This window comes from Sinocyclocheilus anshuiensis, unplaced genomic scaffold (assembly GCF_001515605.1).
Source record: "Sinocyclocheilus anshuiensis isolate Anshui unplaced genomic scaffold, SAMN03320099.WGS_v1.1 scaffold883, whole genome shotgun sequence".
Taxonomy (NCBI): domain Eukaryota; kingdom Metazoa; phylum Chordata; class Actinopteri; order Cypriniformes; family Cyprinidae; genus Sinocyclocheilus; species Sinocyclocheilus anshuiensis.
Window position 1 is genome coordinate 350,134 of NW_015547678.1, and position 14,527 is coordinate 364,660.

Sequence of the window (14,527 nt, forward strand, 5' to 3'; positions counted from 1 at the left end):
TTAATTAGGGTTGAAGCTAAACTCAGGAAGGTGGCCCTCAAGAAGCAAGATAGGACACCCTTGCTCTATGGCAGGGATGGGCAACTCTGGCCATTGGGATGCCTCTGTTCGGCAGAGTTTAGCTCTTGATTAGCTTGTTCATGTGCGTTTGATTAGGGTTGGAGTTAAATTCTGCAGGGCAGTGAGGACAGAGTTGCCCACCCTTTCTCTAAGGTATACCTGCCCACTATTATTGCAACATGTACAGTCTTGCTCCTGGAGAAATATTGTCCTGTAGTGTTTGGCTATGCCCTATTTACAGCTATTTAAACACACCTGAATCAGCTAATCAAGTTCTCAGGATTACTTGACAGAGAGGTGTGTTGAAGTAAGGTCTGCATAAAAGCTGCAGGACAATGGCGCTCCAGGAGCAGGATTGGACACCCCTGGTACAGCAGGTCATTTTTTTACCTGAGAGCGGATCTTGAGGGCAGGCCCTAGTTTCAATCCCATGTTGTTGAGCAGGTGGTCTTCCGTCAGCAGTGGCAGAGTCTCGCCGTCGATGACCTGCTCTCTGAAGACCTGAAAGAGATGATTTGGCTTCAGCTGATGTTGATGAACATGCACCAACTCACTCCACATGCACACAATTCACGTGACTCTCATTCCACAGGGAGGCTCATGCACACTCGGCATCTGCAGTGAAATGAGGTACACTGTGGTCGACAGTGGGGTTTTGGTGATGCGTTGCGCATGCGACAGAGTGACATCCAGTGTGGTGAGATGTGAGACAGAGCTGTGAGTGAGAAAGATAAGAGCAGCGCAGAGCGGCCTTCTAACTTTTTAAAGTACACTCTAGAAACATCTAAATCAAGCTATTCTGGTATAATGTTCTCGTCTACGAATTGCAGCACATGATCTTCATTCTGTGCTGTACTGTATGTCTCCAGTAGCCCCTGTTAAAGGCAGGGGGAGGAGAGGAGGCGTCCAATGCTCTGCTCCTGCTCTTGTCCTCACCTGTGTATACTCCCCACAGCCTACTAGGCTGCTGATGAAGCTGCACACCTCCTCCACACTCCACTTGCTGATATCCTCGGCTGCTCCCGCCTCTTCTCCGTCCACGAAAAGACCTCCCATGGCGCCTGTGGGCCCACCGGGCCGAGAGGAAGAAGAAATCATTAGAGACAGAAGGCCTCCTGTCCCCTTACACGGACGCTTGCGCCTACACACCGCTCTGTTATTGACCCTGCCTATTACAGAGTTTAGTAAATGTCAGCGACAGGGCCCCTTCCTGGGGGAGGTCTCTCAGCTGGAGCAGGTAATGCGTTTCAGATGGCTAAGGTTGCTCTGCACTTATTCAAGCTAGGTGGGGACAAACACTTCAGCTACTAGCCTTTAACTAGATACTGTATTAATGCTGGGCTAAACCTTATATGCTTCTTTAATGTGTTGATATCTCTTGAAATAATTTTTTACCACACAATTTTGTCGTGTTGTGAAAGTAACTTTGTTTGAGGAACAACCCCAAATGTATGTTCCTGACTTCTTTCATGGTACTTCATAGTATTTTTTGTTGGTGTTGGTGTTTTTTATAAAGCCTGACAGCTGTGAATGCCATACACTTAGATTTATAGGGACAAGAAAAACCTGCATTTTATGGTAAATAATTCATTTTGTCTGTAAACTGACAGAATTTTGGTTTTTGGAACTATCTTTTAAGAAGTCGTGTTTGTGTGCTTGTTCGCTTTCTGTCTCATCCTATCAATGGTACAATGAGACTTGTATGTTGGTATACTGGTGCATTTTTGTGTGTGAGCCAAAATCTTTTTGTATGTTGCATGTTCAGTATTTGCTAGAATGCCTGAGGAGGGTTAGCTCAGCTTCTCTCTGAGTTGGTCACTTCCTCATTAGGAGACTCATTTTCCATTAAAACTTGCTCTGGGCTTGCTTGCACTCTGGGCTCAAGCTTTCTCAGTTTCTCTAACTCTCTCGCTCACTCTTTCTGTCTGACTGTCTGTAAGGAATACTATTTGAACTCCAGATTTTACAGATAGTTAAAGTTGAGGAGCAGGCATATGGTGTCACTAACACTAGTGCTGTGTATGTTCGTTTTAAAAAAGGAGTGCATCGGGTGAGTTTGCTGAACTGGAATTGGAGGATTTTGTATATGAACACTGTCCCTAAATGTCTCTAAAATGCAGTATCTCTCATTGGATGTGATTGGGTTATGTTATCTGAATTTTAAAGACCTGTAAACTCACCGGTGTGAAAGTAAGGGCTGGTGTATGGAAAGGTGAAGGGCAGAGCTTGTCCAGGCAAGGTGGGTAAGGGTGGGATTCCTGGTGGCAGGTATTTGGCCTCACTCTTGCTCAGTCCTGATGTGAAGAGGTGGTGGGTTGGTGACTCTTGGCCAGTGGAGCTACAAGGAGCACTGAGCCTCCCCGACCCCTCCCCCAGCTCTTTCACCGCTTCACTAGTCTTAGTTACATCCTTGCCTTGGCACACACCTGAACCGAGACCATGTCCGTCAACTTTGGAAAGCCTCTCAGGCCTGTCTTCCCCAACCTCTGCATCATTCTCAAAGTCTTTCATGTCTTCATCCTGTCCCTCTATTTCTCCATCCCGTGCACAGCCCTCCCCAAGCATCTCTTTAGTTTCAGATGAACCCCCATGTTGGTCCACTCTGAGTGGTCCTCCTTTCCTCAAGCTCTTCCTGTTGCTATGGTCTTTAGAGGAAGTTCCTGCTGCTGCCCCCTGGTGGTTGAGGGAGAGTAATGGGGTGTTGTTGTGCCGCAAAACCAGCATGGCGTTGCGGCGATTGAGCTCCTCACGGAGTGGGTGGCCCTCTGGGATTTCTTGCAGGCTCCGCAAGGCAGGGTGTTCTGCAGGGAGCCCAGGATGCAGGGCCAGCTGGTCCGCCAGCAATCGCTGCCTGTGGAGGTTCTCTAACTCCTTCTGTCTCAACAGTTCAGCAGACATTTCCAACCTGGAGGAACAATCCACAATCAGAGAGGCACGCTGCAACTCGGAAATAAATATTTCCAGAGAAAAGCTTGCAACTATTACGTAATAATATGAAATTCCACACAGTATCATCAATTTACTCTATCTTTTGCTATTGTACAAGCAGTTGCTCAAACATCAATTGTAATAAGAGTCTGAGACATTTCTCTGTGTAGCTCTATAACATTACCTAGCAAGGTTCTGTTTACGAAGAATCTCCTGTTGACGGGCGAACATCTCTGCCTGAGCAGGCTGCAGGAAACCATAACCTACAGGACAATGGCAAAATAAGAAATACATCTATCTGTATACAATATAAATCTAGTGTTCACAGATTGTTCACATTATTCAACATAGTGTTTCAATACAGTTGCTCCAAATAGATAATGCTAAACTTTTTTGCTTTGAGTAATTTTTGCAATTACATTTAACCAACTGGTCTCAAGGTACTTTTTAGTGGACATACAAAGTCAGCTCTTCTCAAATTCACACAGTTGTCCCAGCAGAGTAACACAGGTATAGTTCATGACATTAACTATGGACATGCTACACTAATGTTTGACCACAAGAAAGTGTCTCCTTTGCCTTAATGTTGATCAGTGTCTATTGCTGTATAATTTCAACCCTAACAAACCTCAAGTATTGTTTGAAAAGTCCACTTGTGCTTTATTCATTTAAATGCTATTGTATGACACAGAAGTTGATATTTTGTTAAATGATGCAAAGACAATTGCATATTTTTTAGTATGTGTAAATTATTTTGGGGTGTAAATATAAATAGATTTATCAGAGACCTTTCTTGAATGTGTATATGGGTGGAAAACAACCCATAACCCATTAAAGGAACTCCCAGGTTAAATGAGCTTGGAGTTAATGTGAGGGTGTGTTACATCTGGCAGAGCTAGCTCACCTGGGGCTTGGCAGAGGGCAGAAGGCATGCCCAGGAACGGGGGACGCAGGTGAGGCCCCAGAGCAATGTGAGGAGCATTCTGCGGGGACAGCAATGGAGGAGGGTGCGATATGTCTCTGTACACAAACAAAAAAACACCATTATTAACCAACTGCTACTGTTTTTCTACATGTCTCCATCGCACATGCCTAGCACTACAACAGTACTGGTACAATGTTTGCAACTTCTGTTGCTGTTCTTACTGGCACGGGATGTGTACCTTTAGCAACCTGCTTAAAGTCATCATGAAACGGTGTTTACAACCCATTTTACTTTTTAATAAAAAATGAAACAAAAATATATGATATTTAGATTTTGATTGCAAAGATCTTTGGAGTAACGTACACACATGAATCACTCAAAATAAAACCAAGAACATGTATAAGTACATGCAAGTAATCAGGGTCTGTTTTGATGTCATGATGACTTTAGTAAATTGTTACTTGCATGCACTTTCTTATTGTGTGGTGTTATGGTAATGATACAGGGTTTCTCTAACAGTTTGGTACAACGGTGGCAGTATGGTAATGATACAGGTTCTTTACCATAACAATTTACATCTGTACCAGACTGTTAATGATATAGATTTCCAACAGTCTAATACGGCTGTGTGGTGGAATGGTAATGATTCAGGTTTTTTAAGTCAGGCACAGCTGTACGGTGTTATGGTAATGATACAGGATTTAAACAGTCTGTTTTAGTTGTGCTGTGGTATGCTAACAATACAGATTTCTAACAGTTTAATATGTTCATGTGGTGTTATGGTAATGATTCAGGTTTTTTAAGGAGGTACACAGTTATACAACATTATGGTAATTAACAGGTTGCCAACAATCTGTTACTGCAATGTGGTGGTGCAATGTACTAACAATACAGGTTTCCAAAGTCTAATACAATATGGCTATGTGGTGTCATGGTAATGCTGCGTTCTCTTCCATCGGTTATTTTTATCGCTCCCCCCGGTGCACGCGAGCCACCGTAGCCCATCATCAGTCCTGTCACGCTGCGGACAGCGGCACTGTTTGTATCCTTGCCCCCCACCCCCCACCACCACCACAACAACCGCCATCATCTCCTCGCTCTCGCTCCCTCCCTCTTGCTCTACCGTGCTCTGTGGCCCTGCCACTCTGGTAATGAGGCCTGAATGCACAATAAGAGCATGTCATACTCCGACAGCTGGGGCGGTCCCCCAGCCTCGCCCGGGCTACAGGCTGAAGCACCCACTAATTAACACAGTTCTTCCTCTTCCACCCCAACACACACGCATACATCCCCCTCCTCTTCCTGTCTCTCTCAGCTGTATTCAGCCAATAAAAAAGTGGCGTGTCGCGTAGCCTCAATTATATTTTTTTCCTTTTGTACAGGCGGAGAACACAGGCTGTTCGTATACAATACAGTGGCCGCCTTTATTGAGCCCTGGCGGGGGAGAAGAAAACGAGAGGAGGGGTAAGGAGAGAAAAGGAAGGAGGGGGAAAATATGAAGACGTGTACTATGACTGCTAGTGACAAGTTGTTGAAATCCAGGCAGATCCTGCAGTGTCTTTTTAAAGCTTTTTACTGCTCCTCTGCCAATGCAAGAGGAGCAGTAAAAACCTCCATTTACAGCAACTCTTCACTGAGCTCCCCAAAACACACGCTCACACATGCATAAATATAAATGAAACCCAACGCGCCTAAAGCAAGCGAAAGAACTGTGCGGTTGCTTTGTACTTGTGACTGAGCAACGCTTGCTCCAGGGGGAGAGAGACTGAGCAACGCAACGCAGCACAACACAAACACATAAACATCCAAACAGAAGAGACGAAAAACAACAAAAAAAACATTAGAAATGAGGAGAGAAGCCACATTTTGCTGTCCTCTACTTAGGTTTTACATAATTTCATAGCTAAATAGCCCTTGTGTGTCTTCTTTGAGCAAAAACAGAAGAAATCTAAAAAACAGAGGGAGACATGGAATGAGTGTGTGTGTGTGTGGACGGAGGGGTGGAGAAGGGTGTGGAGAGACACAGGGGGGAAATCATCGATCGATCGGGCGGCTGTTGAAATGTTAATGCTAATCGTATAACCGCTTTCCGCCGGTGCCTTGCACTTCTGTGGCAGCTCCAATTAATCTGGAAGAAGGCAGCGCGTGACCTTGGGGCCGGGAGTCGGGGGCTGGCAGCCCAGCCATGCTTATGTAATTACACTGTGAAGTTTGTAATCACCTTGCCTAATCCCTCAGGCCTCACAATTAGCCCGGGCGGCGCTGGCTAGGCCTGCCAAACTCTGCGCCGCCCTGCGCGGCCCACAGATGAATAACGGTCAATTAAAGCTGCATGACTTGGGCCGCGAAGCGTCCGCTCGATAGTAATTAGCTGTAATCATGGGGAGACGTGCCCGGCAGACGTGCTTCTCCTTTTATAGGAAGCAATTTTGGAATGAGGCAAGCATTAACCGTTTCACTCTGGGTCTTTGGCCCACAGAAAAAGAAAAATGGGGTAGAGAGCAAGGAAAAAACAGAGCGATATGGTGGATAGCAGGGACTATGATTCTGCTTTAATGTGTATTCTCACATATAATATTAAAAATGTAAATTTAAAAGCTGCGGTGTTTGACTAGTGGCACCAGATGACGTTGCGAAAATGAAGTTACCTTTTCTCTGTGCAATAAAGAGTTTCACCCAAAAATTTTAAATTCTCTCACAGATAGAATTAAAATGATATTGATATATTTAAAAATGTCTCAGTGTTACTACCCCATTTACTTTCATTCTTTAGAATATCTTCTTTTGTGTTTCACAGATTAAAAAAAATAATACAGATTTGAAACGCAAATGATTTCAAAAGTAAATGATGACAGTATTTTCAATTTTGGGCGAACCATCCCTTTAAGTAGAGATAGAGGGAAGTATTTTAACATTAAAAGAAATTGCACAAGGCAGCTTTAAAAATGTGTTAAATTTATTTCCAGTACACTGACTGCTTCTCAGTTTACTGGCTTAATTACCTCTACATCTTTTGAGAACTGCCTCTGTTCCTCCACCCTGCCCCGTCTCTCCTTTTCTCTATCTGTCGATCTCTCTCTAGCTCTCTCGCAACCTAACTGGCGGTAGGGCAAGTAGACGTCACTTGTGTTCGCTCATGTGTGACGACCTGTCAGAGTGGCAGCGGCGTCTCTCCCTGCCTGAAAGCAACGGCGGTGTGGAGTGTTGTGCATATGTGTGTGTGTGTAAAGGCGGAGGCAGAGCACCAAACTGGCCAGACGAGAAAGAGAGAAAAGTGGAGCGGAGCTGACAGGATGGCCCTTAATGAGAGGAGCGCGGGGGATTAGCCGCTCGCCACACCGTGCCTGCCTCGCCTTGACTCGAGGCGGGAACACATTTGCACAGGAAGCACATTAAAATGCATAAGGCTCTTGCTCACCCACCGCCCCCCACCCCAGACCACTGTCTGTTGCTTGTGCTGCCCCACATGCCAAACACATTAGGATTTGCCTTGCAGATTCCCTAAATGCAATCTGCCATTTAAAACCAGACAAATGGCTGGCCGTGACTGCAGGACTATTGATCTTGGTAAAGATTTGTTTTTAACAATAGCCACTAATGGGCGGCAGATAATCAATTATGGAGAGTCGATAGAAAGGTGAGCTTGAGGAATGGCTTCCGGCTCACCGTTTTAGCCTGGTCAACTCTCTGTCAATGCTTTAGAGGGTTTGCAATGTCACACAGTCTGTGCTAAAAGCTTTAGCCCACCCAAAAATTCAGGTAACAATAGCCACTAATGGGCGTCAGATAATCAATTATGGAGAGTTGATAGAAAGGTGAGCTTGAGGAATGGCTTCCGGCTCACCGTTTTAGCCTGGTCAACTCTCTGTCAATGCTTTAGAGGGTTTGCAATGTCACACAGTCTGTGCTAAAAGCTTTAGCCCACCCAAAAATTCAGGTTTTATATATATATATATATATATATATATAATTCAGGTTAAATATTATATATATATATATATATTTTTTTAGGCATTTTGTAAGCTTGAAATCTTTGGTCCCTGCTCATTGTAATTGAATAGAAAAGAAAACAGTTTCTCATATTGTGATACAAAGAAGGTAAAGGTGAAGGTGAAAGGTTTGTAACAACCTGAGGGTGAGTAAACAATAACAGAATTGGGTTATTTAACCCATAAATGTGCATTGTATCAGTTTTACAATTTTCCAAGCTAAAAAAAAAAAAGTCAAACAAAGGGTTAAAGAACTGATGAAAAAAAAAATGAGTGTGTAGAAGTGAGAAAAAAAAAACACTTTCCTCCCTCCCTCTTTTCACCCACAACCTAGGAAGTGTGCAGGCCTCGTTAACATCAGCGGTCCTGTGTGGCTAATTACCATGAGCTGGTGGAGCTGCGGCGGCTAGCTGGTCAAAGCTGCACGCTGAGATCCTGATATGATGCTGCGCTGGGCCAGGAACCGAACAGAGTTCCCCCACCCACGCTGGGCGACCCCTCCCAATTCACTTCCTCCCTACCTCCTCGCCTCGCCGGCCCATTATCGATCCTCCAGCTTCCCGCGCCACATAAATAATCGACAAGCAATTACCTGCCTACTCCTGCTGCCCGGGCTTTGTTTGGAGGCGGAGGGGAGCGCCGCAAGCACAGTGGCCTTGCTGAGATGAGGAGAGAGGAAGGAGGAGAGATATTCAGGGGGAGAAACCTTACATGGAGGGGGAACGGCGTGTTGTCCTAGCGACCCGTTCGGTCCCGAGGCCTATAAATGCCTCCTGACAAGATCAAATCGAACAGGGTTGCGAAGGGGTCATACGCAGAGATCATACCCACTGGCACATCCCATTAAGTGGATTTTCTATTCTTTCCGTGGCCTTAACGCCAACTTCCATTTTCCCTCCCTTTTCCCTCTTCCATTACTTTGGTGCATAATTCAATTTTTCCCTCTTTTCTCTTCAGCAGGCAGTCACCCACTCCAACATGCATGCAGTATTCATTAGAGTCGGATGTTGGCTTCATTATTAATGTAAAATATTCATGTTATTTTAAAACTTAGCATTTTTTCCTGTATCCGTGGTCTTAAAGTGTGCCTCAGAGGTTTCCATTCAGCAGAAGGGAATTTATCAACCAAACGCACACGCACGCTTACATCTCATCCACTTTTACACTACAATCCAGAGTAAAGAAAGCGTATGTTTGGTTTCAGCCACAGTCCAAGCGATCTCTTCTGTGTAAATCTAAGTTTTCCTTAAAGGAGCTGACAGCGTAACAAGTAACAGGGATAGAATATTTTGGCATTCTAACAAGGGATAGAATATTTTGTCAGTCATTTGATCTCTATTTCTGCATCGCACTAGGTAGCACCATCAACTGTGAAATCTCTTTGGCCCAAATTCTTTTGCCACATAATTTGACAGTAAACATCAAATATCTCCTTTTTAGTCGAGATAGTGTCACTAAAAATTGTTGCATCGTGTCTGGTTAGGACACCATGTTGAGTTGTAGGACCATGTTACCCATCACAAAGCAAAAGGAGGCGAAACTAATATGACAGACTGAACATACATTTAGTTTACAATCTGATATTTTAGATCCAAAGCATGCAAAAGAGAGATTCCAGAGAATACGATGTTGTGCATGTGCATTACCGCTCAGGGAAGTGTGTGTCTCTGTGTTGGGGAAGGCCCTGCTTGCGCCGCTGGCTGGAGGAGCTGCCTGCAGTGGGGACGTGAGCTTCCATTCCTCCCGGGTTTCTAACGGCAGCCATGGCTTCCTGACGCACACGCAGCAGCTCTGTGAATGGAAGGAACAGACCAGTTAAATTGAGAAACTTCACAGTCCGGTCTGTGTTGTCAGCGCCAAATCTGTCAGTCTAGCTCTGAACCAACACTGTAAGATTCAGTCCAAGAGTCCCAGAGCAGGATACGTTAACCGTAAATATGAATCTTTAAGAACTGTTTAAGAAAAACCAGGGTCATCTATTTCAGTGTCACTTCTCCACTGTTCAACATGGAGCTCCCAATTAAGCACTGAGCATTATGGGACATAAATGAGTGAACATATCGTTTATTGACAAATAGGGCTGGGTGATAAATCGATAACGATAATTATCACGATATAATTTTCCTCGATAAAACGATTACAGTTGGTGGCTCAGCGCGAGCTCACTGGAGCAGAAACGTTCACTCACTGACGAGTCTCGTTCACACGAGCACTAAACAGCACAGTGAGATTCAGTGTGAAGTGCTTGAATTCAACGAAGAACACAAATGACTTAGTGACTTAAACTAGTTTAAAGCCAGATAAAACAGCGCTGACAAACAGGAGAAACACTGCACAACGATACAGTCAGAAGGCTTTTCAATCTACAAACTGCCATCATTTACCATGGATTTACTGTAGTAACACTAACTGAACCATGGTATTGTGGCAGAAATGTGGGATATTCATATTGAATTTTATTATATTATCGTAGTAGACATGTATTAAATGTATTAAAGGAGTAATGGAATATAACAGTATTTTTGTAATTAAGTTATAGCATTTGTGCATTTATACTAAATGTATTTAGACTACTGTTTTTCATACAAATACCTAGAAACCATATAGTTATATTTTTACCATGGTACTGAGGTGCTGGGGTTATCATGATTAAAATGAATGTTACTATGGACGAACAATGGTTAATTTTAATAAAACTCAAACAGTCAGAATAATTAAGAATAATTGAGGTTGTTACCATCTTCACAGATGTTACTGATTTTGATAATGAACATAAATTTACATCTGCATCCGAACTCAAGCTACTACTACTATCAAATGTGCATTTCTAAAAGACAAATTATTATAAATATTATCAGGCAACACAAACCTGTTTCTTGATTTGAAACAATATCTCTCATTAGAACATGCAGAAACTAAGAAATTAATTTTTCTATTAAGGTATTTATGTTAAAGAATTGACTAAGGTTATTTTGACTGACGTGAAGCGTTTGTCATGTTCTGACCATAAAGAGTAGTTTAAAAGCACAATTAATTGTCTGGTTTCTACAACTTTCACTTTGGAGCAAAAATCTGCCTTTCCTTTGCTGCCTTTTCCCGAGGGCGGGGTTTATGACATCATGAACCCAGGAAGTAACTTCTTGTAGTCTCTACCAGCCGTTTTTGTAGGCATTAAACTGCCAGAATAAAAGACGATATCTCTGTTTGCATTGAATCTCATTAGAACATGCAGAAACTAAGAAATTAATTTTTCTATTAAGGTATTTATGTTAAAGAATTGACTAAGGTTATTTTGACTGACGTGAAGCGTTTGTCATGTTCTGACCATAAAGAGTAGTTTAAAAGCACAATTAATTGTCTGGTTTCTACAACTTTCACTTTGGAGCAAAAATCTGCCTTTACACTTGAAAGAAATAAAGATTTGACATTTATTGTGATAACTATCGATATTGACTGATATGAAAAAAATTATTGTGATAATTTATTATATTATTATTATATTATATTATATCGTGATAATTTTTTTGGCCATATCGACCAGCCCTATTGACAAATATAAGATATCTCATTAAAGAGGTGGTTCACTGTTTTTTTTCTAGGATTGATTGTGTTTATGGGTGCAGTCTAACATGTGTTAATGCTTCGTTTTTTTAAAAACGCATTATTTTCACATAATTTACCTTTATTCCACACCGCTCTGTCCCTCTCTGTTTGCATTGAACTTTCAGCTTTGTAACTTTGCAGATATTGCTTATGCTCAAACAGCAATATTACACATAAATTAACGGTAAAAAAGTGAAATCGCAATGAACCACCCCTTTAAAATAAACTCAATTTGACTCAATTTGAGGTATCATTCATGTTCGTCGCATAAAACAGTGCAGGATGTGCTGAAATGTAATAGTAAGGAGTTAGTTCACTAATCCTTAGCAAACAACACTAATAAAAGGCAATAAAATAAAACAAAGCTAGAAAACAACTACATGACTGAAATATAAGTGAGCCGCTGGTCTCCCTCCTGAATCTGTGATGTTAGACAAGCCCAGACCATCTCCCAACATTACCGAACTAACAGGGTCACCACAGGAAGCGCACTCTCTAATGAAAGGGTGTTAAATAGAAAATCCATCCTGCATGCCTCCCTCTCTTCCTCTCCCTCACTCTCATCTCTCGCTCCCTCTCTCCTCTGGCCCTTTTTTAATTAGACGGTTCCCTCGGGAGCTGGCGGCCATTTCCGAGGCTGGCGTGTGGGCCTGAGTGATCAGGTCGGAGGCACCGCGACAGATATTAATGTGCACAGGCCCGCTGTATTGATCTGTTTATTGCACTGCCCCGCGGGGGCCCGGACTGACAGCGGACAAACCTCTAACAGCTCATGAGAGGGAATAAAAAAGAATGAAAAAAAAGGAAGAAGGAAAAGCACCGTGGAAAAGCAGCAATGCTTATCATTTGGTCACATACTCATTCCAGATGACCAAAAAAATTAGTAGTCTGTCCACAAACATTATATATAACCTGCTGCAAAAATCTGGTGAAAGCTTGTAGATGGCTGCATCCGAAATCGCATACTTCCTTACTATATAGCATGTCTGAATTCACAGCATTCATAAAACAGTAGGTAAAAGTGTGACCCACTCAGTAATGAGCATTGAACAGACACTTTACTATCCCATGAAGCCACAAGAGAGGATTTGTGAATGGCAGTGACACTGGTAAGTCATATGACAATGACAACATACTACACACATATTTATACTAAATAGAACATACTTTTTTTAATGGTCGCAAAGTAATTACTTATTTAAAAGAAGTACCTAGTCCAGGGGTAGGCAAGTTAGAGAGCCGCAGTCCTGCAGAGTTCAGCTCCAACCCTGAAAACAAAACTCACCTGCCTATAGCCTTAGTAATCCTGAAGACATTGATTAGCTTGTTCAGGTGTGTTTGATTAGGGTTGGAGCTGAACTCTGCAGGACTGCGGCTCTCTAGGACCGAACTTGCCTACCCCTGACCTAGTCAGAGAGTAAGTGATTTCCAATGTGTTTTGGTAAATGGTAGCTGGTTTCTAGCACATCACTGATACTCCTAGACCATCTCGGACAGGCAACAAACCTTCTAATATCCAGCTGCTGCTACCACCACCATGTTCTAAAACACACCTATCGGCTTTCCAGCATGGTAAAACAGTCCCAAAATCCAGTAAAACTCAAAGCTGCTCTGAAGCCCTTTCCTCGGTTACCCAGAGATGAATTATTCCCTTTAACCTGCAACAGAGTTAGCACAGGGTCACCTAGGGCTGCATGTACAAGCACACTACTCATCCAAACAGTGACATCCTGACACCCATGCTACCATCTCCCACCCACATTCACCTCGCGTCCTCTGTCACACCCCGAATTTGCATCATCTGAGTCAGTGTTACTGTGGAATCTTTAACTAGGGAGAGCTCCCGTGGTAAAGCATTGGCAGGCCTTTGAGAGCTTCTGTATGGCACAACAGGTCCACGTGTGCCAGGAGCAGCTGACAGACACAATACTCATCTGGAATTCTTTCAGGGGGACGACAGACCCAAAAGCAACTGAGAGCAGCCCATGCCTTTTTCTCTTTTTCAATTTCACTCCCATTCAGGGGCGTGATGCACCTAGTTTTTTGAGGAGGCACCAGTGACAGTTCTGACTCACTTACATGAGCGTAGGACGTGTCAGTCTAGTGAAATTCATTCTGTTTAGGTTCAAATCCTAACTATTTCACTAGAATATTTTCACTAGGCTTGGTGTATAATAACAATACATTTAAAAATATATATATTGTAATAATTTTTACACAATAATAATAAAGTAATATTCTGAAGTATTATATATATGTGTGTGTGTGTTTTTTAATTTTTATTTTATTTTATCGATTAATGTGTTGCAGAGCTGAATTTTCAGCAGCCATTAATCAAGTATTCAGTGCTCAATTTGGTGCTAAAGACATTATAATCAATGTTAAAAACAGTTGCGCTGCTTAATATTTTTGTGAAACCTGTTGTCAATTTTGTTTCAGGACTATATGATGAATATAAAGTACAAAAGAACAGCATTTATTTGAAACAGAAATCTTTTGAAACAGTATAAATGTCTTTACTATTTACTATACCATTTAATGTGTCCAGGCTGGATAAAAGTATACTTTTTTCTTCCAAAAACAAACTTATCCCAAGTTTCATCCAAACTCTTGAATGGTAGTTCATGTGTATAAAAATTGTATATTATAAATATTAAACGAAAGAGAGATATCATCAAGCGTAAAGAGATATTTTGCATTCAAAATCCAGCCCAAAATGCAAAGGGACATGGGCCTCACCAATCGGAATGGACACAACGCTTGAGTGCTTATAGAAACCGCATCATAGCCAAATCTAAAGGTGCACAACACCTTATACCCCCCTCCAAACGCACACACTCACACAAACCTATCCGCGCCTCCTTCACGGCCTTTCATTTCAGGGCCTCCACTTCAAACACATGAAAGGATGCTCTGCGGGGATCCAGGCGAGAAAGAACAAGGGAGGAAAGAAAGAGAGAATATAAAAGCAGGGCTGTGCGTAGAGAGTTCTGGGGGAGTGTGTGCGTGTATCTGGGGGGGG

The 14,527-nt window shown here is 42.7% G+C and overlaps 1 protein-coding gene across 2 annotated transcripts in view; it reads right to left on the bottom strand.

Annotated features, from left to right (window-relative positions):
* Positions 1–379: 379 nt before the first annotated feature.
* The window catches only part of LOC107703057 (sterile alpha motif domain-containing protein 11-like), a 59,747-nt gene continuing 45,599 nt past the window's right edge, over positions 380–14,527 (bottom strand). Inside the window, exons 7-12 of one of the 2 annotated variants that reach the window (XM_016505548.1) lie at positions 9,549–9,693; positions 3,893–4,008; positions 3,173–3,251; positions 2,241–2,965; positions 1,045–1,121; positions 380–561 (exon numbers count right to left, since the gene is read on the bottom strand). In XM_016505548.1, coding sequence (XP_016361034.1) covers positions 439–561; positions 1,045–1,121; positions 2,241–2,965; positions 3,173–3,251; positions 3,893–4,008; positions 9,549–9,693 — 1,265 coding nt within the window. In that variant the 3' untranslated portion in view covers positions 380–438. Of the gene's footprint in view, positions 562–996; positions 1,122–2,240; positions 2,966–3,172; positions 3,252–3,892; positions 4,009–9,548; positions 9,694–14,527 lie in introns of both variants that reach the window. The other variant, XM_016505547.1, reaches the window with a different exon arrangement.